This window comes from Microtus ochrogaster, chromosome 1, assembly GCF_000317375.1.
Source record: "Microtus ochrogaster isolate Prairie Vole_2 chromosome 1, MicOch1.0, whole genome shotgun sequence".
Classification (NCBI taxonomy): domain Eukaryota; kingdom Metazoa; phylum Chordata; class Mammalia; order Rodentia; family Cricetidae; genus Microtus; species Microtus ochrogaster.
The window spans coordinates 13,298,350-13,326,315 of record NC_022009.1 but is presented as its reverse complement, the minus strand read 5'-3'; the positions used below and the strand labels follow the sequence as shown (position 1 = coordinate 13,326,315).

The 27,966-nt window shown below is 44.9% G+C and overlaps 1 protein-coding gene across 1 annotated transcript in view; it reads right to left on the bottom strand.

The window, feature by feature from the left end:
• Rhoj (ras homolog family member J) overlaps positions 1-27,215 on the bottom strand; it is an 85,191-nt gene extending 57,976 nt beyond the window's left edge. The window contains exon 1 of the mRNA XM_005343213.3: positions 26,539-27,215. Coding sequence (XP_005343270.1) covers positions 26,539-26,716 — 178 coding nt within the window. The 5' untranslated portion in view covers positions 26,717-27,215. The remainder of the gene's footprint in view (positions 1-26,538) is intronic.
• Between the last annotated feature and the right edge of the window lie 751 nt (positions 27,216-27,966).

Below are 27,966 nucleotides of genomic sequence, written 5' to 3'. Positions count from 1 at the left end.
GCTGGTCTCGAACTCACAGAGATCCGCCTGCCTCTGCCTCCCGAGTGCTGGGATTAAAGGCGTGCACCACCACCGCCCGGCTAGTTGTTCCTTCTTATGTAGCAAATTCTTTAATGATGGAGCCATCTCCACATCCCCTAGCAAAAAAGGTTTTTGGAGGATGGTGAAACAAGGCAAGAATACTTTTTTAAAACAACAAAACACAATATTCAATCAATGGGAAATGAAAAATTATGGTATAGGTGACAAAAATAAGACAGAAAAAAAACCATTTAAAAGGAATTATGGGGAAATGCCCTAAAAATCCCAGAAGTCCACTGAGTGATGGTGGAACTTCTACAGCTTTATATGAACCATGACATCTGCTTTTATGTGGACTCCATTTATTATTTAATTATCTCCCAGGGAAGGTGGGGACGGACATGTGAAGGGCCACCATGGGAATGCAAGAATAAAACAGCCTCATGATCTTAATCCCCAGCAATGGCTCCTATGCTTATGTTATTGTTACTGGTAAGGGAAAATTTGCAGGTATAATTTTGCAGATATGCAGGTATACTTTTGTAATAGAGAGAACATGCAAGATGTTCCTGACCCAATCACCCCACCCTTATAAAAGCAGAGCATTTCCTGCAGCAACCAGTAGGAGAGGAAGAAAGAGATTTGAAGCATGAAAAGTATTTAATAGGCAGGAAATATCCATTGCTGGTTTGGAAGACGGAGGGAACCATGCGTCATAGACTGTGGGTGGTCCTGCAAAGCCAAGGCCAGACCTTGGCTACAAGTCAGTAAGAAAATGTGTTCCTTACTGACTTGTAGCTACAACTGCAAAGAACTGGAACCTAGGGAAAAGGAGAATGAGTTGAGTGGCTTCTTCAGTCCCCACATAGGAGACAAGGTGACCAGCAGCTTGATTTCGGCTCTGGTACTTCTGGTACTTCTGATGATGCTACATTTAAATGAACATTCCTCTATTTCCTTTTTGTTCAAAATAATTGTTTGGACTCAAATAAAAGTTGGAATAAGTTTGCAGATTTAATTATCTATACAAATATTGTGGAACGTTTTCCTTTTTCCTTCCTTCTTTCTTCCCTTCCTTCCTTCCTTCCTTCCTTGCTTCTTTTCCTTCCTTCCTTTCTTGTTGTTTGAAATAGTCTCTGTGTAACTGTACTGGCTGTCCTGGAACTTGCTTCGTAGACCAGGATGGCCTCCAAAGGAATTAAAGGCATGTGCCACCATGGCCCAGCTAGCATTTTGCTTTTCAATGGAAACAAGTCATTTCCTACTGACTTTTCTTTTTCGTACAAACATTTTGTGCATCAGTAAACACTGGGTCAGATGTTGGTTGATAATTCCTTTTCTCATGGAGTTTCTATTAATATTTGAGTGTACAGGATGGCTCAGCAAGCAGGCCATTAGAGCTGTGTGGTAGGCTTTCTGATAGTTGAGAAGGCACATGAGCATGTAAGAAGCAAGGACAACCCTCAGTGAATGCATTGGAGAGATTCTGGGAAAAATGCAGACGATAAAGATAACGTGAAGATTTTCAAAATTATGCAATTTGAATCCCTACATAGTAAGAGTCATGAGTTAGGCTGTAAGCATGTTGAGTTAGTATTCATGCAATGGATCCGCCTTTGAATCCCTGTACTGTAAGAGCAATGAGTTAGAATGTAAGCATGTTGAGTTAGCATTCATGCAATGGACATGCTTCTTCTGTACAATGGTCCTCACACATCCTGTGTGTAACTTCTAACTGGCATTGGAGCTTTCTCTAATTTTTCAGATTTTAAAGTATGGATGTACTGCATTATGTTTATATTTTGTGTTAATTTCCTCTTTTACATACATGACAGCTACTACTTAGTTTTTTTTTCCTGTAGCTTGATTTTTTTTCACATAGCCTTTTATCCTAAGATACACAAATACGGGAGGTGCTTGCTTGTGCACGCTTTCTCTTTCTCTCTCTCTCCCTCTCTCCCTCCCTCCTTCTCTCTGTGTGTGTGTGTGTGCGCGCACACACGTGCACATACATTCATGCACACACATGCATGGTGCTTAGGGTCATAGTTTTCTTGTTATTTTGACAACTGTCTAGTGTATAATTTTAACTCTTTAAAAATGCCAGACTTTGGTCCTACTTCCATCAAAATACAGGTGGCACTAAGTGGACTCAGTGGTTTAAAAAAGAATACATGAAGTCGGGAAGAAAAGTAGTGTGTTGGGGAAGAGGGGATGAATTGGAGGGGAGGGAATGGGTGAGTAGCTATGATCAAAATACATTATACATGTATTTAGACTTTCAATGATAAATAAGCAAAGTTTAAAAATGCCGTCATCTTGTACCTCTCATAGAATACTAAGCAATGATGACAGTGATCAGTCCCACTTTCAGTAGAAATGCTTCCATTGAGCCTGACCCTGACTTTTTGATGGAAATGACAACAAGAAAATGCCCACACTTTCAAGTTGTCTGTTGCTGTATGACAAGCCACACCCCAAATTAACAATTTAATGCAACTATTTCTGCTATTTCTGTACATTACTAGGTTACTCTGGGCAGTTCTTTTGCCTCTCAATGAGTCCGCATGAAGCTGGGGCAGAGGCCAAGGACTGGTGCATCCATGATAGTTCACTCGAGGGCAGTGGTTCTCAACCTTCTTAATGTTGCGACCCTTTAATACAGTTCCTCATGTTGTGGTGACCCCAAACAGAAAATTATTTTGTTGCTACTTCAAAATTGTAATTTTGCTACTGTTATGAATCTTAATGTAAATATCTGATTGCAGGATATCTGATATGCGACCCTAAAGGGGTTGCGACCTGCAGGTTGAGAACTGCTCTGAGCATGGTGGGAATGGATTATTGTTTGGTAGCTCAGCTGAGATTATTGACTATGGAGTCTTAGTTCCCAATTTCATCTATATGGCACAGGATTGACAGCTGAGTTATAAGAAGGTGGAAAGCCTGGGGTCCGAAGTATGAGAAAATCTATTTCTCTTCGTGATTGTCATCCTCATTCAAAGGCTTACAGAGCTGGCTCAGAATGCGATGGCTTCCCCTCCTTGGTTATTTTTGCATGATACTCCACTATCTCCAGCACTGGGGAGAAATCTCAGGACACAGTCTCTCCTCCTTACTAAGTGTTACTAAGTGATTGGTCCTTTTGGTCTGCTTATTCAAGACATGGAATAAGCCTTTCTTGCACATGGCCACTGAGTGATGCTTTCCAGGTCTTCATCGTATTTTGCCATTAGTATTACGCTTATTACACAAAACTTATATACCATTTTTAAATGATGCTCTAGAACACTTTGCATATCATGGGAATAACTTGATTAGATTTCCCTAGAATGTACTAAGGAACTTTGAAAAAAAAATTTTTTTTTGAGGGTTAGCTCTTTAACAAATTCCTTTCATTCCTGCTGAAATACTTAGGTTTAGATTTTTTTAAATGGCCCCTGCTTTTTCTACCATAAATAGTCAACTAAATTAGCAGTAGAATTGGAAGCTCCTTGACTGTTGAGTTCAGGTCTAGTTATCTCGTTCTGTCCTCTAGATTTTTACTTTTGACAGTTAATACCGGGTTAGATTGTGAACTAAGAGCCCTAACTAATTTCTCATTGTGACTTGAACCCTTCGGTGTTGTAAGTGTTCTTTCCTCCCCTCGGTGCATTTTGAGATGACTTTGCTGTATTTGACACTGCAGCGCTCATGTAGCCTCCCCTCTGTCACTGTGAAATAGCCCGGTGAGTTTGCTTTGTGTATGTCTTATGTATACATAATGGAGCTGGGTTTTACATTGTTCCTCAATAGGACATTCTTTTTGAAATAGTCAATTTAAATGATTTATATTTATTAATAAGACAATTGTGGTTGGTCTTTATTCCATCACGGTGCCTTGCATGCTTGCCACCCTCACTCCAAGGCTCAGTGAGTTGACTTGAAACATGTTGGCTCACACTCCCTCTTCTTGGTTACCTTTGGATGTTACCTGCAGCACCATGGAGAAATCTTAGGACCTATCTCCCCAACCCCCAAGCCCTCATTAAGTGATCAGTGAGCGGTCTGCTCACTGAACACTGTCACTCTTTAAAATTTCAGGAATCATGTCAGGGTTAATAGTTTCTGGTCAGCTATCTTTAAAAAAATGTAGGCTCAGCAGGGTGGTGGTGGTACACACCTTTAATTCCAACACTATCTATCTATCTATCTATCTGTCTGTCTGTCTATCTATCTATCTATCTATCTATCTATCTATCTATCTTCTATCTTCTATCTATGTATCTATGTATCTATGTATCTATCTATCTATCTATCTATCTATCTATCTATCTATCTATGTATCTATGTATCTATCTATGTATCTATCATCTATCTATTTATATGTATGTATGTATGTATGTATGTATGTATGTATGTATGTATGTATGTATCTATCTATCTATCTATCTATCTATCTATCTATCTATCTATCTATCTATCTTTTTGAGACAGGGTCTCACTATACTGCCCAGCCCAGAGTGGGCTGTGACTTACTATGTAGGCCAGGTTGGCTCCAACTCTTGATCCTCCTGCCTCTGCTTTCTAAGTGCAGGGAGTATGGGTGTGTGACACTAATACCTGGCTCACTATATGACTTCGGAAGTTAGTGTTCAGTATTATCCCATGCCTCATTCTGAGATCCTCATGCTGACCCCAGCCTCTGAACCCCATCACAGTTTTGGGTACGGGGGTGATCAGTCTTCAAGAAACACATGTCGATGTTGTATGCACTAGTCTCTCATAAATTTCTCAGTAGTCATTTCAGCTGAGATCGACTCTCATGATAGTTCAGTACCTTGTAACCCTTAAACCGTGGTCTAACCCTGTCCTGATGCCTGTGCCACTCATTTCATCTCACCTGTCACAAAGGTACTTTGTGTCGTCGCCAGGATGAGAACCACCTGATAGGATAGTTGCAGAAAGAGAAGAGAGACCATAGCATGTAGCTTTACTTGTAGTTATTGTTACTATTGTTCCATTATTACCCCCTCACTGTGCCTAGTTTACGCAGTAAACTTTACCATAGGTGAATATTTATAGAAAGAGACATAGATTTTTTTGTGTTTTGTACTATCTGCAGTTTTAGGTATCCACTGAGTCTTTGAGTGTGCCCTTCACAGATGAGGGGTGGGGACACTACTCTGCAAACACTGTGGGTTTGAAAGAAAGTCAGCCTCGAGTTTCGTTTTTTCTTTTTCCTCTTTGAGGTGCAGGGGCTCTCACTCAGGGCCTTGCCTGTGCTAGGCAGGCACTGTGCTGCTGAGCTACTTACCCAGTCCCCGAATTCGCCACCAGGAGGTAAAATGCTCCTGGGATAGTATCAGCAGTAAACAGCACAATTACATTCGTGTATTTAGAATAGAGTGCTTTAATATCCAAACGCTCTTATTGTGAGTCTTTGTAAGGTCATAAAAACGGATTTACATGATTAGAAACGTCTCTTAGTGCTGAGGCTGGGTGACATTTGCTCTGGAGATCCCTCCTCCCCTGCTCCTGAGATAATGCCAACAGCTCAGAGGTATTTCTACCCATAAAAGGAGCAAGAAGACTCTTGTCTAAGTGGCGGCACTGTAGCAGTGACCTTCTGGTCTATGTCCACATGGCTCTGGCCTTTATGAAAGAGCACATAAGATGAACTATGGTCTTAGACATGACATGCAGTTCTGGGAAGAGGGTGCCTTCAGGTTCATGATTTGACTGTAGATTGTAGTTAATTGCATATCATGCCACACCATGCTTCTGGCACATTTAATAACTAAAGCGATTCAGTGCTGATAAGAAGCAATAACATTCTGTGGAGCTTTGCAAACACTTTGATGCACATTATATAATTTGTGATTTCTCGGGGGGCAGTTGGCTGATGCCGGTAAGTTGTCTGCTGGCTCTTGTGGCCCCGTGTTGTCAAGGGAGATAGGTGGCTTCTTAGATACCCAATCTCAGAGCGGAACTGTGCTGGAGAGAATTATGGTAATAAACAAGCTCAACAGAATATTTCTAGAGGATCTAGGGGTTGAGGGAAATCGGGCTATCCAAACTTTTGAAGATCTTTTCTGAGCAATATTCTTTCTTAAAAAATTAAAACACATGACTCTCTTTTTAAGGAGAGTCCTAGTCTGGAAAAGCAGAGCTTGTAGGGTTACTGTCCCTGACTGAAGAATATGCTAATATAATTCATTGTTTGACCAAGAGAGTTGCAGCCCCTTTGTCTGTATCTCTTCAGGTCTCAGTCTCTCTGTCCGTGTCTCTGATCCCTTATTCCTTCTCTTTCTCCTTCCCCTGTCCCGCATCCTCCCCTGCCCTTCCCACTCAGTGAGGAACAACAATGGATTGAATTACATTTACTTTGGTGTTCTAAAAGTTCATGGTTAGGGTATTCATATTAACTACAATGAGTTGTAAGACAGTTTTATTTCTTTCATAACTTTTTTATGTAACTTTTCATGTAGTCATCTCTTTGTAAAGAAAAGATAGGAGACATTGGATTTTTTTTTTTTGAGAGAGACTAGCAATAATCAATTTACTAAATGTAGCTCCTTCCCTGGGTACTTTTGTGGCCCATTTGAGACTATGGAAGAGTAGGTTATCTCTAAACACAAAACACACAAATGCAGAGGTTGGATGGAGAGGAGAGAAACTCCAAAGATCGGCTGTCTGTCAATGATGGAGGTTCATTGGATGGGTGGGGTCCCAAGGATGACAGGAAGGTCAGTAGATCCTGCCAGAACCAGCGGTCCAGGTGGCTGACCTGACGAAGAGTCCCCCAGTGGAAGAATGCTGAGGATTGGTGTCTGAAATAGCAGGAAGAGAACCCTCAGGTGAACTCAGGGATCGGAGTGCTTTCTTCTGACTTTGGTCTCTGGAGACTCGTAGTCAACAGAACAGGTTGTTCACTCACATCTGTGTCAGATGCTCCCAATGGAGACTCCACTGCTATTTTAGATACTATATACCAGCGCCAGTTTCAAACCTGTTAATTCTTCCAATCTCCAGCTTGATATCAAGACTTATTTTTGAACTATATTGGCCAGACTGATTTAAAACTTGAGGGATTAAGATATTCTCCTTCCTCTGCCTGCAGAACAGCTGGGCCTGCAGTTAGGTGCATGCTGCCTCACTCGGCCCCATCATTTCTGAGAAACAGATGACCCTCCTGGGTGTGTGTATGGAGCTGCACAACACAAGTCCCCACAGGACATTTGCTACATTCCTGACACTAGAAAAGGGGCTGTATTCTTTATTGCTACTCTTTTGGTGTCAGAAATATAACCAACAGAGAAGGACCCCATTTACCTCTGAAAAGACGCTAACACAGCAACAGCAAAGATGTTGCCAAGTGCCTAAGACAAGATCTTGTATGGCTGGGGAAAGAGCTTTGCCTCATAGGAGGGGCAGCCTTCAGAAGGGATAAAAGCCACGACGTGAAGGGAGTACCGTGTAGCCGAGAGGCAGCCGAGAAGGAGGCATAGGAAACGGGGGAAACCTTGCTGTACATTGACACAGATATTTAGACACAGTTTGGGAGTAGGCATTTGCTTTACTTTTGAAACTACGTTTAGTCACTGAAGGAGAACGAGTATGAAGGAGGAAGGAATTTGGAGTTGAGTTGAAACGGTAATCTGTCATGTTCCAGAGAACCCTTGGATGTTTTAGAACAGCTGGCTCTATCACCCTCAGTTCCCACGGTTATAACAGACTGGGGGCCTCCAGCCAGCTCCTTTTTCTGAGTCCTTCTCTTGGGCAGGGAGATTGGGATTCCAACAACCCTAATCGCTTTCTTCAGAGAACACACAGAATCTTGCTGGTTCTTAGATGGGATATTAAAATAAGACAAGAACAGATTTGGGGAGCAACGGATGAAGGAGGCTCTAAGTACCAAGGCAAGAATTCTAAATGATTTTGTTGTTCTTTTAAGTCTGGTTCTTCCTATGTAGCCCAGGCAGGCCTTGAAGATCCTCCCACCTCTAGCTCCAGAGTGCTGGCATCTCAGTGTGAGTGCCACCTAAGGGATTTAGTGGACGAAGTGCCATGGGCACGGGGCTGGAGGAACTCTGTCCTTGAAAAGTCATGGAGAGCATTTTTACTTCATTTTCTCTTCCCATACATTTAAGAGACGTTGCTCCAGCATAGAGTCATGCTATTTCTCCTGAATCACTGATTAATTCATATAAGGAAAGAATCTGCTTCTCATTCCCCTCTCATCATGGTGTAATTTCCATAACAGAATTTCTGTATCCTCACATGTACCATTAAAATATATCTTGAATCCCCTTTTCCTTGATAAAGGATAAAATTTAAATAGTATTAGCATGAAATTCGGCTTATCTGGGGCTGCTCTCCAAGTGGCTATAGCTATATATATGCCTTTGTATATCTGTTTCTTGGCAGAGGAATTCCTCTTTGTGTGAGCTCTCCGGAGAGGCATGGCAGAGCAGGAGGAAAAGTCTTCACGCACAAATTAGAAAATCCAGAAAATTTCAGGGAAGGAGTGGAAGAGCTCCCTTCTGAAGATGGAGTAAGGCCAAGTGGCGGTGGTGCATGCCTGGGAAGCATAGGCAGGCAGATCTGAGTGAGTTTCAGGCCAGCCTGGTCTACAAAGTTCCAGAACAACCAGAACTACACAGAGAAGCCCTGTCTGGAAAAGCAGAACAAAGTGAAAAACAAAAACAAGCAAGCAAACAAACAAAAAGATGGAGTAAGAACAAACTGAAAGACTCAACGAGAACAAACAAATACAATTTTTTTTTTATGGTAAGCAGATTATTGGTTTCAGGGACCACGGAAAACTAAGTCTGATGATGCGTACCTACAGCCCTAACACAGGGCTGAGGCAGGAGGATCATTAGTTCAAGACCAACCCAGGCATGCCAGGGTATGTTTGTAATCCTAGCACTCTGAAAGCCCAGGACTGAGGACTGCAGGTCACAGCCGTAACAGAAGAGCCAGTCTCAAAACCAAAGCAAACTGCGAGGATTTTTTTTTATGGTAAGCAGATTATTGGTTTCAGGGACCACGGAAAACTAAGTCTGATGATGCGTACCTACAGCCCTAACACAGGGCTGAGGCAGGAGGATCATTAGTTCAAGACCAACCCAGGCATGCCAGGGTATGTTTGTAATCCTAGCACTCTGAAAGCCCAGGACTGAGGACTGCAGGTCACAGCCGTAACAGAAGAGCCAGTCTCAAAACCAAAGCAAACTGCGAGGAGAAAACCATATATATTGAATCCGTTGACTCAGAGACTTTATTTGGAAGTTAAGGTGACGATCTGGAAAGAAAATGAAAAATGGCAACATCTTTGTTGCCGTTCTGTCAGCTCTTTTCGGGGATAAGTGGGGTCATTCTGTGGGCAGCTCCTTCCCGTCTGCAGGCGGTCTTATTTCGTGCTCCTCTGGGCCCTGAGTTATTGCAGCGCTTGTGTGGGAGTACCCAGATCCGGGCTTTCAAACTGGAGCCAAGCTCAGCAGAATTCTTTTGCTCATTTCTCAGGAAACAGGTTTCTACAGTGTTCATGAGATGGTAAGAGCTAGGGAGACCGAGGCAGTGACGAGATCATAAAGGAAAACTCTGGCCAGTCTGTCAGCTCCTTGTGGTGAGGAAAGCAGATAAAATAGGTTTCCTCCAATGGTGTAGCTGCAGCAATAGCCATGCAGCTATAGGTCTGTGCTCAGCTTCCTCGCTTATTTTAAGAGCTAACACTTGAACATCCATTTGCAATTTGGCAATCATTCAAGAACTCATCTCTGGAAACGAGTCCAATACTAATGAATTTCTTTTACTATGGGTATTACTTCACCTAAAGTTAGTTGATGCTGTAGGAGGGTCCAAAATGACTCACGGTCTTTTGTGGATGCCCCAGGTTTTGTTGATATTGTTGAGACGAAGGAGCGTACTTATACTAGGGGAGGAGATGGTTTGCCCAGCCAGGAACTTTCCCACAGCCAGGCATGGTGGATGAAGAGGCAAAAGCAGTTACAGGCACAGTACTAATCCAGGGCCACTCTGACCCATGGAACCATCAGGTGCACGGGTGGAGGGTGGGAGCAGGGCCATGTTCTCCCTTTGTGCTCAGTAGATCTGAATGTGTTAAGTCAGATCCACTGAATTTATCAGCTGTGCAGAAAAGTAGCGAGGCCCCATGGGAGGGCTCCGGGGTATGGAAAGTTAAGGTCTCAGAGAACGGCCGAAGAGTACGGGGAACTAATTAGATGAACACCTCTTATCCAAGCCTTGTACCTAACTGTGGGGGAAGCGATTGATACAAATGGACGGAACCTTTCCATGCTGTGTTAGACCTTGCTTATGTCTGGCTTTAGTATCTTCTTAGCTGTGAGCCTATGGGGGCACCGGACACTTGCTGAGACCTGATCATGGCAGACTTTCAGGCGTTTCACCAAGTTTGTCTTGGTAACCCCACTATTTGTTACGGGATGGTGGCTAGGGATGTTGACTGGGGATGTTGACCTGACCTTCCCATCCTCTGGAGAAGGTTTTGTTATATAGTCGACATCACGGTGAGCTCTGGTTGTTTTGCAGATTTGGAAAGCCATTGGACAGACAACCAGGAACCATGCTACTTCCATCTACCTTACAACTCTACCAAGTCTGGGTTAACTGAAAGGAAAAAAATTCTTAAAGGTATCCTACATGGGTGGAAGTGGACACTCCCAAAGGCCATACGGTTATTGAATGAGAACTTCAGTGCCAAGAGTGGTCTACCTCCCTGTGAGACGGTGGCCAGGGAAGCCCCTGAGGCCACAAACCTTAAAGGCTTTTGCTGCTGCTGTTGGTTGTATGCAAGCCCCTGCTGCTGGAGAACATGTGCTTTTACTACAGGACGTGGGGAAATTAAGCTGGCACTCCCTCTCTCCTGGCTGGCTTTCATAGTGCCAGAGGGGACGGTGTAGACTGCTGGTGGAGAGCTGCCACCAACATTCCGCCTTAGTTATGGACCCGGAGTGCTAACGCACTGATAGGATGCGCCAGGCAGGATGTGTCTGCTTGTGCAATAGGGGTTCAGCTCTCATAGAGGAAGGTGCCCTAGCCCACTCAAACAGGACTTTGGCAGGCCTTGCCCTTTTCTCCCATTCCATTTGTCTTGCTAAAAGCTTTTAGGTTACATTCCTAAAGCTAGCCACCAAGGTCTATTCCCTTATTTGGTCGTTTCCTCCTCCCAAGGCTGATTACCAAGGTCCAGCTATCAAAGTATTGAAGTCCCACAATCAAAAACCCCCTTTGACTTTCCTAATTAACATGTCCAATTAAAATTAAACACCTTTTCCTAACACGGGGTTTTCCCTTTTCCCTTTATATATATATGCCATTTGCCTATGTGCTATGTCTATCTCCTCTCTATCCAGAGGCTGTTCTCTGTTCTTATGGGGCAAATAAGTCTCCTTTGTGCTAAGAACTTGGTCTGCTAAGTTGGGGTCTGAGCCAACTTTGAGGTTCCCCACAATAGGTAAGACCAACAACCTTTGGATTGGATTTAAGGTCCACTCCTCAAGGGGGAATTAATACATGGTACTATAAGCACGAACCAAAACCTGTGGCTGGGGAGTCATATGTTCCAGTGGGGAAGCAAGTTCTATGGTTCTACTCGATGGATATGATGTGCCTGCTCAAGATGCTTTCTGAATGTTTGTTTATACTTAGAGATCACCATCGTTGTCATCCTCCGCTCATAATCACTGCTGATGCTCTGGAGACTAAGTGACTGCTGAGGCACAGAGATGCTGTGACCTAGTGGCCTAATTCTTTGCCATAGTGGACATCTATAATCCCCTCCTCCAAAGCTCAGGGATCATTGCTGAAGAAGGGGTGGAAAGAATGTAAGAACAGGAAGAAGGGGCCAGAGAATTGAGAAAGTTTCCTCCAAGACCTGTACAGTTCAACCTTCAGTTAGGTAAACAGCTCAAAATAGCTTCAGGAAGTTCCTCGAACTGATCAGATTCACTAGGCTCCTCTGGCCGAGTAAGCAATAAAGACTGCTGCGAGTCATTCTCCAGTTAGCCGAGTTGCCAAGAAGACTCGGAGACCAGATCAGCTTCCCGGAAGAAACAGAAACCATCCAAGTTGCCGGGGAGACATTTAAAGCCACTTGGAAAGTACTCTCTCCGAGTTGTTGAGATGCCTGCAGGCTGTGCAGTGTGCTTCAGGCTCCCAGCTTTTGTGAACTATCTCTGGTGCCAGGGTGGGCTTTGGGGATGCAGCTGTCTTTGAGTCATTTCTGCTCCTGTAAGTGACCCCAATAAAACTCATTGGTTCAGAAAGTTGGACTTCCGGTGGTTTCTGTACTTTGGTCTGTTATGGGCTCCCTATCTGAAGTGAGTAGATGTGTGTTGCATCTCCGCAGGAAAAGTCTTCACACAACACACATGGGTACAAAATGCCTTTTGTGAAACTGGAATTTCATTGGGAGTAAATGTTGAAACTCCTGAGTAGGATGTTTGCCTAATGTGTACTTCCCTTAAAAAGATTTTTGGGTATTGATTTAGATACGGAGCATATGAGATGAGAGACTGACTTACTTGTGATTTGCCAGTACTATGTATTTAGATATGTTTTGTTACTTTTTCTGTCTCTGTGCTAAAATGCCCTGGTGAAAATAAGGAGCACAGAGTTTACATTGGCTCGTAGTTGGGGAGTGCAGTCTGTCATGGTGGGGAGTCACAGAGGCAGGAGCCTAAAGCAGCAGGTCGCACGAATCCACATTCGGGAAGCAAGAGTAGTAAGTGTTAGTCCCCAGCATTCTTTCTCCCTTTAATTCATTCTGGGAGCCTGGCCGGGACAGTGTATTCACAGTTAACATGGGTCTTCCTACGTCAGAGGACATGAACTAGATAATCCTGCACGGGCATGTTCGGAGACTGTCTCCTCAGCGAGTTTAGATCCTATCAAATTGGCAATCAGTATCAGTCACCACAGTCTACATGGTATACTGAGTCCTAGTAAAATCTGTTAAAATGAGCTTTGTGAGGTGCACGGCAACCAGAGCAGCCAAGATGTCTCCTTTGACACTGACCTAGGGCACCGCGATCAAGCTTTGCTTTAGCTTGACTGCTTGAATTGCTAGCGGGACTCAAAATTACATGAATTTTAAGATCTGAATAAATCTTGTCTTCTGAGAGCCTTAACATGACCTTATAATGTAGATAGATAGGGGCAATATCATGGATATTTGTTAGCATATTGGGAAAGAAACAGTGCTCTCTCTCATGTTGACGGCTTCAGCTGTCTGCGTTTGTCAACTTGACTGATCAACCTGAGTGGCAAGGGATAAAAAGCAAATGACAAGTGTCATCTAAAAGATTCTTTAGGGGTGTGGAGAGATGGTAAGAGCACTGTTCTTTCAGAGGACTTGGGTTACACTCACAGTTGTAACTCCAGTTCCAGGGGATGTCCTTATGCACTAGGTACACACATGGCACATAGACATAAGTTCAGGCAAAACACCCGTATACGTACGATGATGATGATGGTGATGATAATGATGATGTTGATGATAGTGGTGATGGTGATAATGATAATGAGGATGATGGTGATTTGGTTAAGGTTTATCCATCCTATTAGGGCTGTGCCTAACCATGTGGCAAGATACTTATTGAAGGGACTCTAGTTGGCTTGAGCGTGACAGATGTGGCTCTGGTAGGCCTTGCCCTTCCCCTCTTCCCTCTTCTTTGCTAAAAACCATTAGATTACATTCCTAAAGCTAGCCAACAAGGTCCATTCCCTTATTTGGCCACTTCCTTCTCCTGAGACTGCCTACCAAGTCTCAGCTTTCAAAGTATTGAGGCATAGCAATCAAAGGCCCCCTTTGGCTCACCTAATTAACAAGCCCAATCAAAACTAAACATCTCATCCTAACACGTGTTTTCCCCCATTTACCTTCATAAACTGCCATTTTCTAAGTACCATGTCCATCTATCTCCTCTCTATCCAGAGGCAGTGCCTTGTCCTTCTGGGACAAATATCCTTTCCCCTCCCCCTTGACCCTTCCCCTTATCCCTTGTCCTCTATCTCCTGTCTTTGTCCCTTATCCTTGCCCTTTGCCCTCTGGGGCAAACAAATCTTTTTTGTGCTGAGAACTTGGTCTTAGGGGGCCTTCACTTACTCCTGCGAAAAATACAGTAAAGCTATTCTGTACTGGCCGTGTGTCTGAAGTGCTTGCATGTTGTTGTGAGTGACCTGAGTAAACTCATGTTTCTCATCAAAAAAGGGGGAAAGAATAATAGGTCAGATATGAAGGGAACTGGAAAAAACTGGCTGAAGTGTTTCATGTTAACAAGGATGAAATTTTCCTGGTCTTCGAGTACATGAGGAGTCATTATTGTGAGGGTGATAATGAGGTTTTTCTCAATTGTCACTGACCTCACGGGAGAGGAGGGAACTCTGATGTCGTGGATCCAAAGAATGTGCCTGCTATGAGCATCGTGAGGGCAAGGAACAGAGTCTCTGCAGCAAAGCCCAACGCGGACACTCAACAAGCTAGCACCCACTCTCCATCTCTTTTGAAAAGTAAAACATGTTCACTCTTGAAAATGCCTAGGGCTCTTATTTACCAGCTTGAACTGTGGCAAATATCACACAGAATTCATTTTACTTGAGCAAAGAAGCATTTAGGGCTTTTACTGTGAGCTTAGCCAGGATAAGCAGAGGGAGGGAGTCTTGAGGTCAGAGCACAGTCTCTTTTCTCTCCATAGCTCTTGCTTTGACAAGTGCAAAGTGCCCCGTATTTAGCACAGACGGACGAATGCATCGCGTGTCTTGCCAGCACCCCCGCTGAAAATCGCTATACTCTTACCAAATGAGTAGCTGCCTTTTGTAAGTGTCCCTCATAATTCCTAGGAAGTTTATCTGTGCTGCACATTCAGAGCTGACTTATTTTTTTTCCCTCTTAATTAGTCTTGTGATTCAAAAGAAAAGGTATACACTACATTCTTTAACAAATTGAGTTGCCTTTTTTTTTTCTTCTAGGACACAAAGTCAAAAAATCAGAGCTAAAAGCAAACCCTTAATACAGCTAGGAAAACCACTATATGCCTGGTTAAAGCACGCAGAACTCACAGCTTTGAAATCCGACCAGACCAAAACAGTTTCCACCCCCACCCCCATCCCGCACCCCTCCTCCGAACTAATTTAAAAACAGAAAGTTTTAAACAAGGCCATTCTTTGTGTGTTCATGATACTTAGGGTATATCCTGGCAGGGTGTGGGGTGGTAGGATAAGTTCAAAATGGAAAACTTTCCTAATTGTTCACACAGGATAGTACATTCAGTGAAGTACAATGGTTAAGACCACCGTGGAACTTTCGGATGTCGCTCACTCAGTGACTCAAGGTCTGTGTCTAGGGAGCTGCTGTGGTTTCATTACAGGGGCTGGGAACACAAGAGTAAATGAAGCAGAAAGAACCTGGCCTTCTGCAGGTTTAGCTTCTAGGAAGAGAGCATCTTTATTTTATTTATTTATTTATTTATTTATTTATTTATTTATTTATTTATTTACTTATTTATTTACTTTTTTTGGTTTTTCGAGACAGGGTTTCTCTGTGGCTTTGGAGCCTGTCCTGGAACTAGCTCTGTAGACCAGGCTGGCCTCGAACTCACAGAGATCCGCCTGCCTCTGCCTCCCGAGTGCTGGGAAGAGAGCATCTTAATAGCATTAAAGGAATAAATAATATAAAAGTGCAGGGGCAGACAAGCAGGTTAGCTCAGCCTAACCCACCTGCTGTGACCTTGCTGAGGAGGCAACCATGGGAAAGATCCGACCTCAATTCTGCCACTTCCTAGCCACACAGAGGGAGGAATGACTTCTCTGGGAGCCTCCGTTTCCATGCCCACAGACTAAGGACACTTACCACCTAAAATGACATTCAAACAATACAGCAAGGGGCAACGCAGGGCTTGGCCCACGGGAAATACTGTTACTCAACATTCCCAAATTATTATTTGATTAATGAGCTGTGGCCATAACTGCCTGTTTTGTCCATGGAGTTTTTTTGCTTGGGCCACACACTGTTCTTTAGCCAGAAGATCACACGTTGAGAGCCAGCAGGAGGTGGCACGTGCCTTTAATCCCAGGGGAGGCAGCCTGGTCTACAAAGTGAGTTCCAGGATAGCCAGGATTGTGACACAGAGAAACTGTGTCTCAAAAAACAAAGATGAAAACAAAAGCAAAACAGCAGCAGCAGCAGCAGCAGCAACAACAACAACAATAGATCACACATCTTATACTGAGAAAGCCTGAGAGACTGTAGAGGAAGGTTTGGTTGCCTCTGAAGGATTGCCTGTCAACTGGGCTGTCCTGATAAGAGAATTCCTGCCTCTCCCACAATTTACAGACTCTCTCTCTCTCTCTCTCTCTCTCTCTCTCTCTCTCCCTCTCTCTCTTTCAGGCAAATACTAACTTATTGGGAGGACTTTTGGACTCTGAAAAATAGTTCTGGAGGAGGTTATCCACCCACCCTCCTTCCCCCCAATGTTAGGTCAAAGCGTGAAGCAGAACAGCAGGGTTTGCAGCGGGGAAACAGATGTTTATTGCTCATTTCATAATCACAGGGCTGCATGAATATGGAGCAACAATAATCCCTTCCAAGACAGAACTGCACCCGAATCACCCCGGGACCCGGGCACTTTCCCTTCCTTCTTCCCACGGGAGGAGGAGTCCTCCAGCTCCCCTTGGTGTTCCCCCACGGCCCCACAGTCCTCCCACTGACTTGGTCTACAGGCAGCAGCCTCAGGGAAAAAAATCCATGGCTGGGCAGCTTTGTAGATCATGCCCCAGTGCCAGGATTCCCAGAAGCTGGCACGTAGTATGCCCAGTTGGCCCGGTTCTGACCTCCCAAGTCTCTCCTCCCAGTCACAGAGCCCTCTATGCCTCCTTTCACAGGGCCGCTCCAGCACTGCTGTGAGCTTTCTTCTTCAGGGTCTCTCTCTGCCTCAGTCTTGGGTATAGTTCTCTCTTTCAAGATCATAACTTAGAGGAGTTTTATGGCTGTTTCTGAGAGACTCTAAAAGTCCCGTCTATTTCTACCCAATTTGATAGAAACTCCCAAGTCAGGAAATTATATGTATATCTCTTTGTAAATTGCCTTATTGATTGATGGTTGATAATAAAATTTCTCCTTCTGGCTTGATTTATAGGCATCTCCATTAGTATAAAGAAAGGCTTACTGAACTTGATGAATTGTATAAGCATGAGGGGCCAGGGAGGGGCCTGCTGATTATGGGCCTGCCGTGCAAGCATGAGGACCTGGGTTCAGGTCTCCAGAACCCACATAAAAAGCAGGTATGGTGGTGCGTGCCTGTAACCTTAGCCCTGGGTGGGCTGAGATCCCTAAGCCAGGCAGACCCTTGGAGCCAGTCTAGCCCGGTTGATAAGCCTCAGTTTCAGTGAGAAGCCATGTCTCAAAAAATAAGATGGAAAGTGACTGAAGAAGCTATCTGCCATCGACCTTTGGCTCCCGCACACATGGGCGCACACACACATAAACAGATGCATACACCCATAAACACACATGCAAATGCCATTAGTTGAACATAGAGTCCAACTCTATGAGTTTGCAATATTCTCATGGTTTTGAAGTAGCACATAAAAGTTTCACATGTATTGTCTAATGCCTGAAATGCTTATAGAAATTTGTATTCACAGTTCCAGCTCCTAGCTTTTAGCAACCTTGATTTGGATCCATATTTTAATTTTTACAAGAATCTCATGTGCATGCATGCATGATGTTTGTGTGCACATATGGTGTGTGGAGGTATATGTAGAGATCTGGGGATAGCCTTGGGTATCTGTCCCTGTTTAGTTTTGAGGCAGGGTCTCTTGCTGTTTGTTGCCTGCTCAAGCTAGCTGGTCATTGAGTTCCCATGCATCTCCTGTGTCCTTTACACAGCAAGATGTTTCAAGAGAAGGAACACCAGTAGGCTGGGGAGAGAGTCCAGATGGTAGGTGCTAGCTGAGCAAACATAGGGACCTGAGTTCCTTCATCAGCACCCACCTGAAAAGACAGGAGTGCTGTCATGCTCTTGGAGTCCAGTGCTGAGGAGGAAGGGGCAAGAGGGACTTCAGAGCTTAGTGTCCAGCCAGGCTAGCCTGTTCAGTGAGCCCCAGGACCCAGAGAGAGACTGTCTCAATAAACAAGGTGAATGTGCCTGAGGATGACAGAGGAGTTTGCCCTTTGACCTCCAAATGCATATGCATGCACATACATGTGTGCATCTGCGCACACACACACACATACAGACACAGACACAGACACACACACACACAGAGACAGAGAGAGAGAGACACAGAGAGAGAGAGAGACAGAGACAGAGACAGAGAGGACCTTAATACATATGGTTTAAGATCATATACTTACAGAAAATGTGTTAATGACCTTGTAAAAAGTTTCATAATTTTTGGGCACCACAGATAGAAGATACAGTTTTTAAAAAATGTTGAGCTGGAAGATAGCTCACCCCCAGGCTGTCAGATCTGATGTTTTATATCTTGGGATCCTCTTGGTGGAAGGAGAGAACTGATTACACAAGTTGTCTTCTGACCTCCACGCGGACACCCTGCCATGTGTGCCTCGATCAGCGAGGAAGTATTAAAGGAAAAGAAATCCGAGCAGCGGATGTTGCTGGAGCTTTTTCTAAACCAGAATTCTCTCTGAGCTGTAGACAGGGTCTGAGGGTCACCCTCAGGTCTAAGCTACAACACATGGCCTGAGAGCAACGATACAACAGACTTAACGAGTGTGTCCAGTGGACACACCCTTTGGTCCTGACGGGGTGACCGGCTCAGGACCTAAGCAGAAACCTTGGTATTTAACATGCTCATGCTTATAGAATCACAACTGGGCATTCCAGATCACACAGTCTAGAAGTCAGCTGAGAAAGTTTTGCAAAGCTCCAAGAAAGTAACATTCCACAAAGGCTCAGTGTAGATCTGGGTTATGAGGGACGATAGACAAGGAAGAAGAACCTTCTGGAACCCCAGGTCTGTAAAGTTCAGAATAATATCCAAAGGTTTTCTTAGCCAGCAGTATCAGGGTCATCCTGAGGTCCTTCTCACAGCTGGTGATGTAAGGACCTTAAGTGGGTGCAGGGAGACTTCCTTGTGCTTTTCACTAGTGTCCCATTATTCTATGTTTTATCTCCTCTTTCTCCTCTTTCTGAAAAGGGGTTGAATATTTGGGATGGCCTATTTCTGTTCCACCACGGTAGCAGAGGTGGTTAGAGAACCAGGTGAGAGAACTGGCTATTCATGGACCATGAAGAACCATATTTAAGTCATACTGAGAGGGCGATGAGCCACCTCTTGATGCTGGACCTTGGCGTGGTGGTGTGACACACGGAACTCTGAGTGAACTATCTGGGGAAAGGTTAAGTTTGTTTATATATGAGGAAAAGTGTGTTAAAATATTTGGTGACTGGAGAGGAGCAGAAAGAGGTTGCTCATTTCAACCAAAATATGTTCTTTGTTCTGGGCACGCAGGGGGGCTTTGCCCAAGCCTTCCTTTGACCAAGAGTGGCGTGTGACTAAACCGTCTTCTGTGGAGAATGACAGAAAATGACATCTGTCACTTCCAGGATGTGTCTCTAAATATTTCCATTCAAACCGCCTCGTTCTCTTTCTCACTGAGTTGTCAACAGGTAAGGGATCCTACAGTGTGTCAAGGTCACAGATTGGAAGCATTTTGAGTAATAGCATGGAGGAAAGAATCTCTCCTGACTTTAATACTGGACCAGGAACATAATAGCACCAAAGGATACCCTGCCACAAGTTAACATTTGTGTCTGTTTGTTACTGCAGCTTAGCAGAGCACACCCTAACTAACAGCGGCTTTTGGTTAATGTCACTAGCCTATCTGTTGATTAATACTGCTTCCTAGTCCATTGTCTTTCCTTACTCCTTTATAAGTAATTTAACCTTGGGAAAGTGGTTAATTTTCTTTTTCAGAACTGAGAAAACAATATCATCTCATAGGAAGACTGTGAAGAGGTAAATCAATGTATGAAGAGATACTGAATATGCCTGAATCACACTACTGATGCTATTAGAATGTGCCTCTCACTGTGTGGTCACGCAGCCCAGTGTCATTTCAGCTTTGTTACTAATGCTACCATTCTGCCTGGAGGGGCGTAAACGAAACTGAGCGTGACGGGGAATGAATACCATGTCTGCCTTGGGAGCCAGGACAAATCCTAAGTGAGAACACGCGAATCGCATCCTTTCCTTTTGTCAAATCTGGGTGCAGATAAGAAGCTGGTGGACTTCAGGGTATTCTGGGCAGTACCAGGATACTCTGGGACTTGGAGTTGGACCACATTGAAGTAATGGTGGGATCTGTCCTGACTGTGTTATATAGAAAAGTGCTTTGTCCCTATTAATCTAAAAGGTGTCATGGATGTGTATGTGGGAAAGCAAATTTTAGGCCAGATGAGAGTCTGCCTCATTGCAGAGAGACTGGGATTTCCACAACCTGGAGCTTGGGCTCAAGATTGGCACACAAGTCAGATCTCTGTGGTTTTGTTCCCATCATCCCTTGGGGTTTTGTGTCTGCTTCCCATCATCACCACAGCTTTGTGGAAGAAGGCAACTGTAGTCAGAAACAGAAACATCCAATGCCTAGAGCTGCCTTGGAGATGTTTGCTGTTGACCCCTCAAGAAGGAGAGGGGAATGGTGTTGCAGAGTCTCCCCGGGTGGCTTACCCGAAACCCAGCTTCAGTGGTCTGCCGGTAACCCAGCAAACAGACCATAGCAATTGGTTTGTACTAGCCTTTCGAACTGTGTTATAAGCCCACTGAAAGCAGCAGGGACCATGTCAGGTGGATTTGTACTGCGTGTGAAGGGCCTCGTTTGCTGCTTGAGAAATCAGTACACTTTTGCTGAATGACGTAATGGCCGCTCCTGTGCAGCCTGAGGTTGCTGTTAGTCCCCATCCTAGATGGCGTTTTCTGGCAGCTGATAACCGTTGAGAGGGGCCTATGTGTCCTTGCCTTAATAAGGAAGGGTGTTCAAGGAAATCAGTAAGTAATTTGGGGGTGAAGTCAAAGATGTATTTGATTTGTGCCCCGTTGTTGCTGTAGAGATTTTTAAAACGTTTGTAGTGACAGGAGCATACTTTGTTGTTTGTAGTGACCTCTTCCAACCTTACCTGAGTGTATGCTGAGGGGGGACTCTTGGCAGAGTCCCTAGAGAGTTTTAGGAGAGAGCTGGACACCAGAAGAACTAAAGGCAGGATAGAAGGCTAAAGTGGGAGGATCGCTTCCTTTTGTCAAATAAATCTCAGCTGTTTATCTAAAAGAAAATGTACCTGTTGATTTATTCCATAATCTCATGAAGCTGCTTTAGATTTGGTTTGGTTTTTTGTAGTTTTCAAAAAAAATGAACCATTCTTTCTTTAGGGTGCCTGTAAGGGTTTTCATAAAGAGCAAAAGAGATACTGCTGAATGAATTTTCATCTATAGACAGAACTAAGTTACAAGTCTTTACTTCATAGTGCCTGGATGAAACTCAGAGCCTTATTTCTGCCAGACAAGTGCTCTACCATGGAGCTACATCTCTAGCCCCTGGAGAAGTTCTCTGTGGGCTCAGCACTCTGGTTTTTTACTCAGTTTATTATTCCTGTCTATTTGACATCATTTCCATCTACTGTCCTAGCTGTGAGGGCTGCTTCTGACTCGACCTTGTCACTCTGCCATTCAATTGGGTGGAAAAAATTAGAACCAGCGTTCAGTTCTCTGTGAAAACAACTTCCTTTTATATCTCACATGGCTGACAGAGTAACTGGTTTTTCCTCTTTTCCATGAATTGTGTTAGCTTCCTGCACAGGCGGCCTGGGTTTGTGAGCGCTGGTTTAGAGTGACTTCCCTGACGGAAGTCGCTTCTCCCAACTTCAGATGAGCGAGCCCTAGGTGGAATGAGTGTTAGGAGAGAGGCCCTTTGGACAGGACGCATTTCAGTACAGGGCATGATGCAAAGGGTGAGGCGATGGTGTGTGGAGATGGGCTTCAACTGCAGTCGACTTAGTTTATACAACCAGATGATGCCTCATCATACACACCACATACACCACCTAACTTAGCGCAGAATCCAACCGAACCCAGATGGAGTCTTATTCTGATGTCATATGCCGTTTGAGATGCCAATGGATGGGAATATTTTATCAGTAAGGGGTTGGTCCCAAAACTGAAGAGTAGGAAGATGTGTTCTTGTCGTATGCTAAACTCAACAACCCAGCGGCTGTGAGGGCATTCTAAGGTCTCATATAGGCTCGAGGTACCGCCCAGTATCTGAGACCACTTCCTGGCACCTGTATAAGATGTAGAACTCTCAGCGACTTCTCCAGCACCATGTCTGCCTGCATGTCATCATGTCCCACCATGATGAGAGTGGATTAAACCTCTGAGAATGCAAGCCAACCCAACTAAATGTTTTCCCTCATAAGAGTTGCTGTGGTCATGCTGTCTCTCCACAGCAATAGAAACCATAACTAAGACAATAGCCAATAAACACACAATGTCATGTAGTGTTAAATATGACAAAGGAAGATATAACAGAATAAGAGGGAGGCCAGAGTCATGTGTTGTGTGTGTGTGTGTGTGTGTGTGTGTGTGTGTGTCTGAATATGTGCATGAGCAAGTGTGGGTTTTTGTGAGAACACAAGCACAGACACATGGGTTAAATTGTATGGCAATCAATGCTAGGCCAGATTTGGGAGGGGGTGTGGCGTCAGGCCAGGGTAAGAGCAAATGCCAAGTATTCAGGACTCTTCCATGAGAAACAGCAAGAAGGCTACCGTGGCTATAGCAGAAATACCGAGAACAGTGCTAGGAGATGGGAGGAGGGAAAATAGACAAAGTCACTGGGTACCTAGTACACCACAGCAAAGGAAGAGCGTGAGTGTGGAGGGAAGGGACCTAGGAGCTGAGGTTGTGGATGTCCCCTCCCCTCCCCCTGCCAGCCGGGTGGAGACACACAGAGGAACAGGTTTTGAAGCAGGGAGTTGGGAAAGCCGCTATAGCAGCGTGGGTGAGAGATGATGGTGCTGTGGATAGGAGAAAAGGCATTAGGGTGGTGGCAAGCGGCCAGGCTTGGTGGTTGGTGCATTGTGAAGGGGCAAGTGATAATAACTGATGGTTGAATGGAGAGCGAGGAGGACGGCGACGAAGGAAGAAAGGAGTCACAGGTAAGACTGGTGTCTGTTCTCAGTCACTGGGCAGAAGAAACCTGTGACAATCTGATGTGGAGAAGGAGGGGGCGGGAGAGCAGATGGGAAAATTCAAACAAACATTGGCTGGAGACGCCTAATAGATTGATAAATACAGTGAGGCAGTAGCATAGATGAGTGTTGGGGTGCAGACATAAATATGAAATTGATAGTGTATCAATGATACTTTAAGCTGTGACCTTAGATACCAACACCCGCGTTCTGAGGCTAACTAGAGAAGGGAACCAAGGGACTGACCACTGAACTCTGTTGTGACTGAGCCCCTGGGAGACGGGGGAGGCACAGAGGGGGCAGAGAGAATTGCTGAGGTGTGGAACAGAAACAGGAGGAGGTGTTCCAGAAAGCAAGCTAAGAATGTGCTTTAAGGGGAGTCAGGAACCATCAAAGCCACAGAGCAAGAGGCCGGCTGGATGTGGGAAGGGTTGACCTTCCTTTAAGGAGAGTCACAGCACAGGAGGGGGTGGAGGCGGCAGTAAGGAAACTCTTAAATCATGACAGGATGGTGCCGGCTGTGCCCTAGCAATGTAAACACATTTTGAGAGGTGCACCCGACACAGATCAAGGGGACCCTCCTCAGAAAGTTTGGGAATACCACACGGAGTTGGTGTCCTTTGGGATTCTGGTAGTTAGGAAGGACAGGTAAATAAATTTGGAGTAATAAAACTTCAACTTTTCCCCCAGCTTTTTTTTCTTCTGCGATTACTTATGTGAAACTAGTATTTTACCTCTTATGCTAACACCCCATTTACTACTATTGCCGGGGCTGTCAGGTCTCAGCTCCACGGTAGCTACTGTATAAGGGTAATAATACACACTCTCCCTCCCTGTCCTTGTATTACAGCGTATGCTTGCAATTACATTCTTCCTTGTTGTAGTTCTTATCTTTCGATAACATTTTCATTCGATTTCATCATCGTGTGCACAGCAGACCTTGATATGATACCTGACCCCACATTGTGTGTTGGGCATTGAGATCTTTACACACATGAGTTCATTTTGCTTTTAAAAAGGATTCAAATACCTTTATTGTCCCTGTTATTATCACTATGAACAGAGGCGCAGAGAGGTTAAGTAACTTTCTCAAGGCCACAGAGTAAATGAAAAAGGCAATATTAGAAGTAGATCATGCGGTATTGTTGTATGCTGTCCTTATTACTACATACTTAGTCTCCTGGATGGGCCATCTCCAAGAGACAGGCTGCTTTTGACTTCAAGGACACTTTTCTAAAGACACAGCAGCTGTGTTTCCTGTTGTCATATCAGAGTGGGTCAGTAGGACCCAGGGAATGAAAACTGGATCCAGATGGGGAAGGGGGGCCTTTGCTTATTTTAGCACTGATTTGCTCCCTGGTGGCCACCTACAGGCTCAGCCTGAGCAAGAAGAGCTGGGTGAGGTCTTTGGGATTGAAATCAGCACTTTCCGAGTCTCTGATGTGAACTGTGGCTCATGCCTTTCTTTTCCCTTTAAACACACGGACAGCACATGAGATGATCACATATGAAAGCGTGTGTAGCATAAACCCAAGTGACCGTGTTCAGGAATGCCTACTGTGTGCAAAGAACTGCTCTGTGTCTAGGGGCCGTGAGTCTTTGGGAGAATACAGTTTGGTTCATGAAAACCCAGATATTAAAACTTCTTTGAGAGGTTTTGGGTGCTCAAACACTAGTCATTGTGCTTATAATTGAAAAATAAAATAGCTCGATGCTAGCAAAGTCTAGTTGTTTTGACCTCTATTTTTTTTTTTTTAATAGGCTAACTTCATTTCCAAAGATGGTTTTGTCTTTCTTGCCAACACGACTGTAATTGGCTCACCCGAGGGATGGGTATCTGGAGACATAATTTCCCAGGCATTAGAAGCCTTTCCTTTTAGGAGATTTTCAGTTCCATCTTTGATCAGGAAGCTCCTGAACCAAGGGTCTCTCCACTTCCCTTTGTGGCATAAAGAAGATACAGGAGAAACACTTTTGGGACAATGTTTCTGGGACCAGAACCAGAGTCCCTGCCTCAAGGTACAGAATCCTCTAATTCACATCTCCCCCATAAACATAAAAGTCCATTTTAAATCTTTGTTCCATCCCCATTAAAAACTTCTTCCCTGGTCACACTCAGTACATTTTCAGAAATGCTCTGAAGACTTGGCATTAAAATTTACAGGTAATTTCCACAAACATAAAAAAAAAGCTTGTTAGGAAATGGACGCCCTCCCCAGCAGTGAATCTCTTGCCTGTCCACAGTGTACCCCCACCACAAATATGTACACTTAAAAGGAAGGGGCGATGGGGGCGACTATGGCACTCCGGAGAAGCGGCTACTTCCTGTGGACGGAGGATTTCAAATGACCAGAGAGTAGAGACTCAGACTGGCTTCAGGTGGGCGGCTTCCTCCACAGGAATCCAGATCCCAAACCAAGGTGAAGACCAGACCCCCCAAGACCCCAGATCCCTGATAATTCTCTGGTGATCGCCACGTTCAAAAAAATGTTATAAAACCGAGGCCACAGTGAGCTGAGAGAAACACATCAATTCCCATAGGGGAAGCTTACGGGATCACAGTCAAGATGGGAACCAAAGCAGGATGCTGACCGAAACTTCCACAAGCGTTCCAACCTCCCAAACTAGAAGTCTCAGAAAGAGTTAAGCTGTGACTACTAAAATTCGTATTTTTGGGGACACACTCAGAAGTGATTTAATTTACATTTGAATTTTTACTTTTAAAAACATAGCGATCTTTTGCTTAATTTCCCGCTCAGTATTTAAAAGAATGGGGGCACCTTCCTCCTCGCCTACCACCCCAGAAGAAAGTACAAAATTTAGGCCCAAAATAATCCAGAAAAAAAAAAACTGGTTTTCTTAACATTTTTGTTTATGACCAGCACGAAGGAGTAGCTAACGTGGACAGAGAAGAGCATTCTTCCCACGTGTCTAGTGGTGATTTTTTTTTAATGGAAATTTATGCAATTACACCACACATAAAAGCATTCGTGAAAAGTATAGGAAAGTTCAGAGGAAAATGCTGAGAAAAATTTCTGACCGTGAGGTCTGGAGGATATTTTCCAGGATTACACATTGCCTTCAAGGGGAAGGCGGTACCATGTAAATTGATGCGCAGGTTCTCCCCCAGACTTCTAACAACCTTCTTGGCTTGAGTTAACCTGATACCTGCCAGCCCCACATCTGACTCTGACTTTCTGGGTAAGCCAGGCCCTTCTGAACTTGGGCTGTGCCCCCATCCCCATCGCTCTTTTAGATAAACTTGGTCCCCACTTTTTCCTACCTGCGTAATGGTCAAACACAGTGGGCACGTACTCCTCCGGGAAGGCGTCGTTGGCGTAGCTCATCAGCAGGCAGGTCTTCCCAACCGCGCCGTCCCCGACCACCACACACTTCAGGATTCTGTTCTCGTCGCGCCCACCGCAGCCGCAGCTGCTGTCAGTCCCCTCTCTGCAGCTCATGTTGGCGGCTCAGGCTGCTGCTGCTGGGGCTTCGGCAGCGCATGGAGCGGTGAGTCCGGCCCCAGACGGCGGCTCAGGCGACCTGACTGTGGCTGGCCTGGCTCTCCCAGGCACGGCCCAGACACACACCAGCCCCGCTGCTCACCATGCTGGACGAGAAGGGGAACGCACTCTTGGGAGGAGGGATGTAAAAGGTCTGTCCCTTTCCCTCAATGGCTGGAGTTAAGACGCTCTCCTTTCCACAGACTTCCCGGGACTTCCTGGCAGTCTAAATATTGCAGCAGCCTGTTGAGAGTCTCACTCTGCCCTCCCCATCCCCAGCCCGGTTGATGACACGGTGGGATTTGGATAACTCCTGCCTGGTTTTCCAGCACACAGCTAACATGGAGGAGGGCAAGGCTTTTAAACGGAGTTTCCCCCCTCTCTTCCTCCAGCTTGCCGAGAGTCAGGAAATCGTGGGTTTCCTGCTGCATTCCATATTAGGACCAGTGGGCCGGGGAAGGCGGCAACAATGGGGCTCTGTGCGTGTGTTTGTACTTCTGGGGAACCAGGCCAGGACGCCAAGTGGGAAAACACTAGGGGGCTCGCAGCCGGCTGAAGCGCTCAGACTTCCTGTTTTATCCCCTGCTAGCCAGGTTCCTGGCCTGGGGCTGGGAAGAAGCCAAAGAAGAAAGGATGGAACCCGGGGAGTACTGTCTGCCACGGAAACGGGACAGGACTGAGTGGAGAGCTCCAGGGAGCCCCCGAGAACCACACCAGGGATTGCAGGCTAACATATGACATCATCCATCGCGCCCTGACTCATCAGTTCAAAGCAAGTTGAAAACGGACAGTTTTCTCTTTACTTAAAGGAGAAACTCAGACAATTCTTTCCTGCAGTGAGGAAGAAAATCCTTCAGAGCTACAGAGTTTCAAAGGCGGGAAAGTGTGCAGGTTGTAGGTAGAGTGTACAAGTGCAATCAAGTTTATGAGGCCCCGTTTGAACACAGCATTCAGTTACTCATTACAGACCCCCAAAACATCCCTCTAAGGTTTTTGCCTTAGGAATTCAATCAAATATTGTGTATTTGGAATTTTCCTTACAATACATATGCTGAGCTCTGGCTTCATACTCTCTGACGTGAGAGGCTACCGTGTGGCCTTTGACTTGGTTAGGGTTCTCTAATTCTGTTAATGACCAGATGCTCCTCTTTTTCTTGTGATCATCTCCTCCTGGGTCAGCCTGGCCCTCCTCAATGACAGAGGAGCCC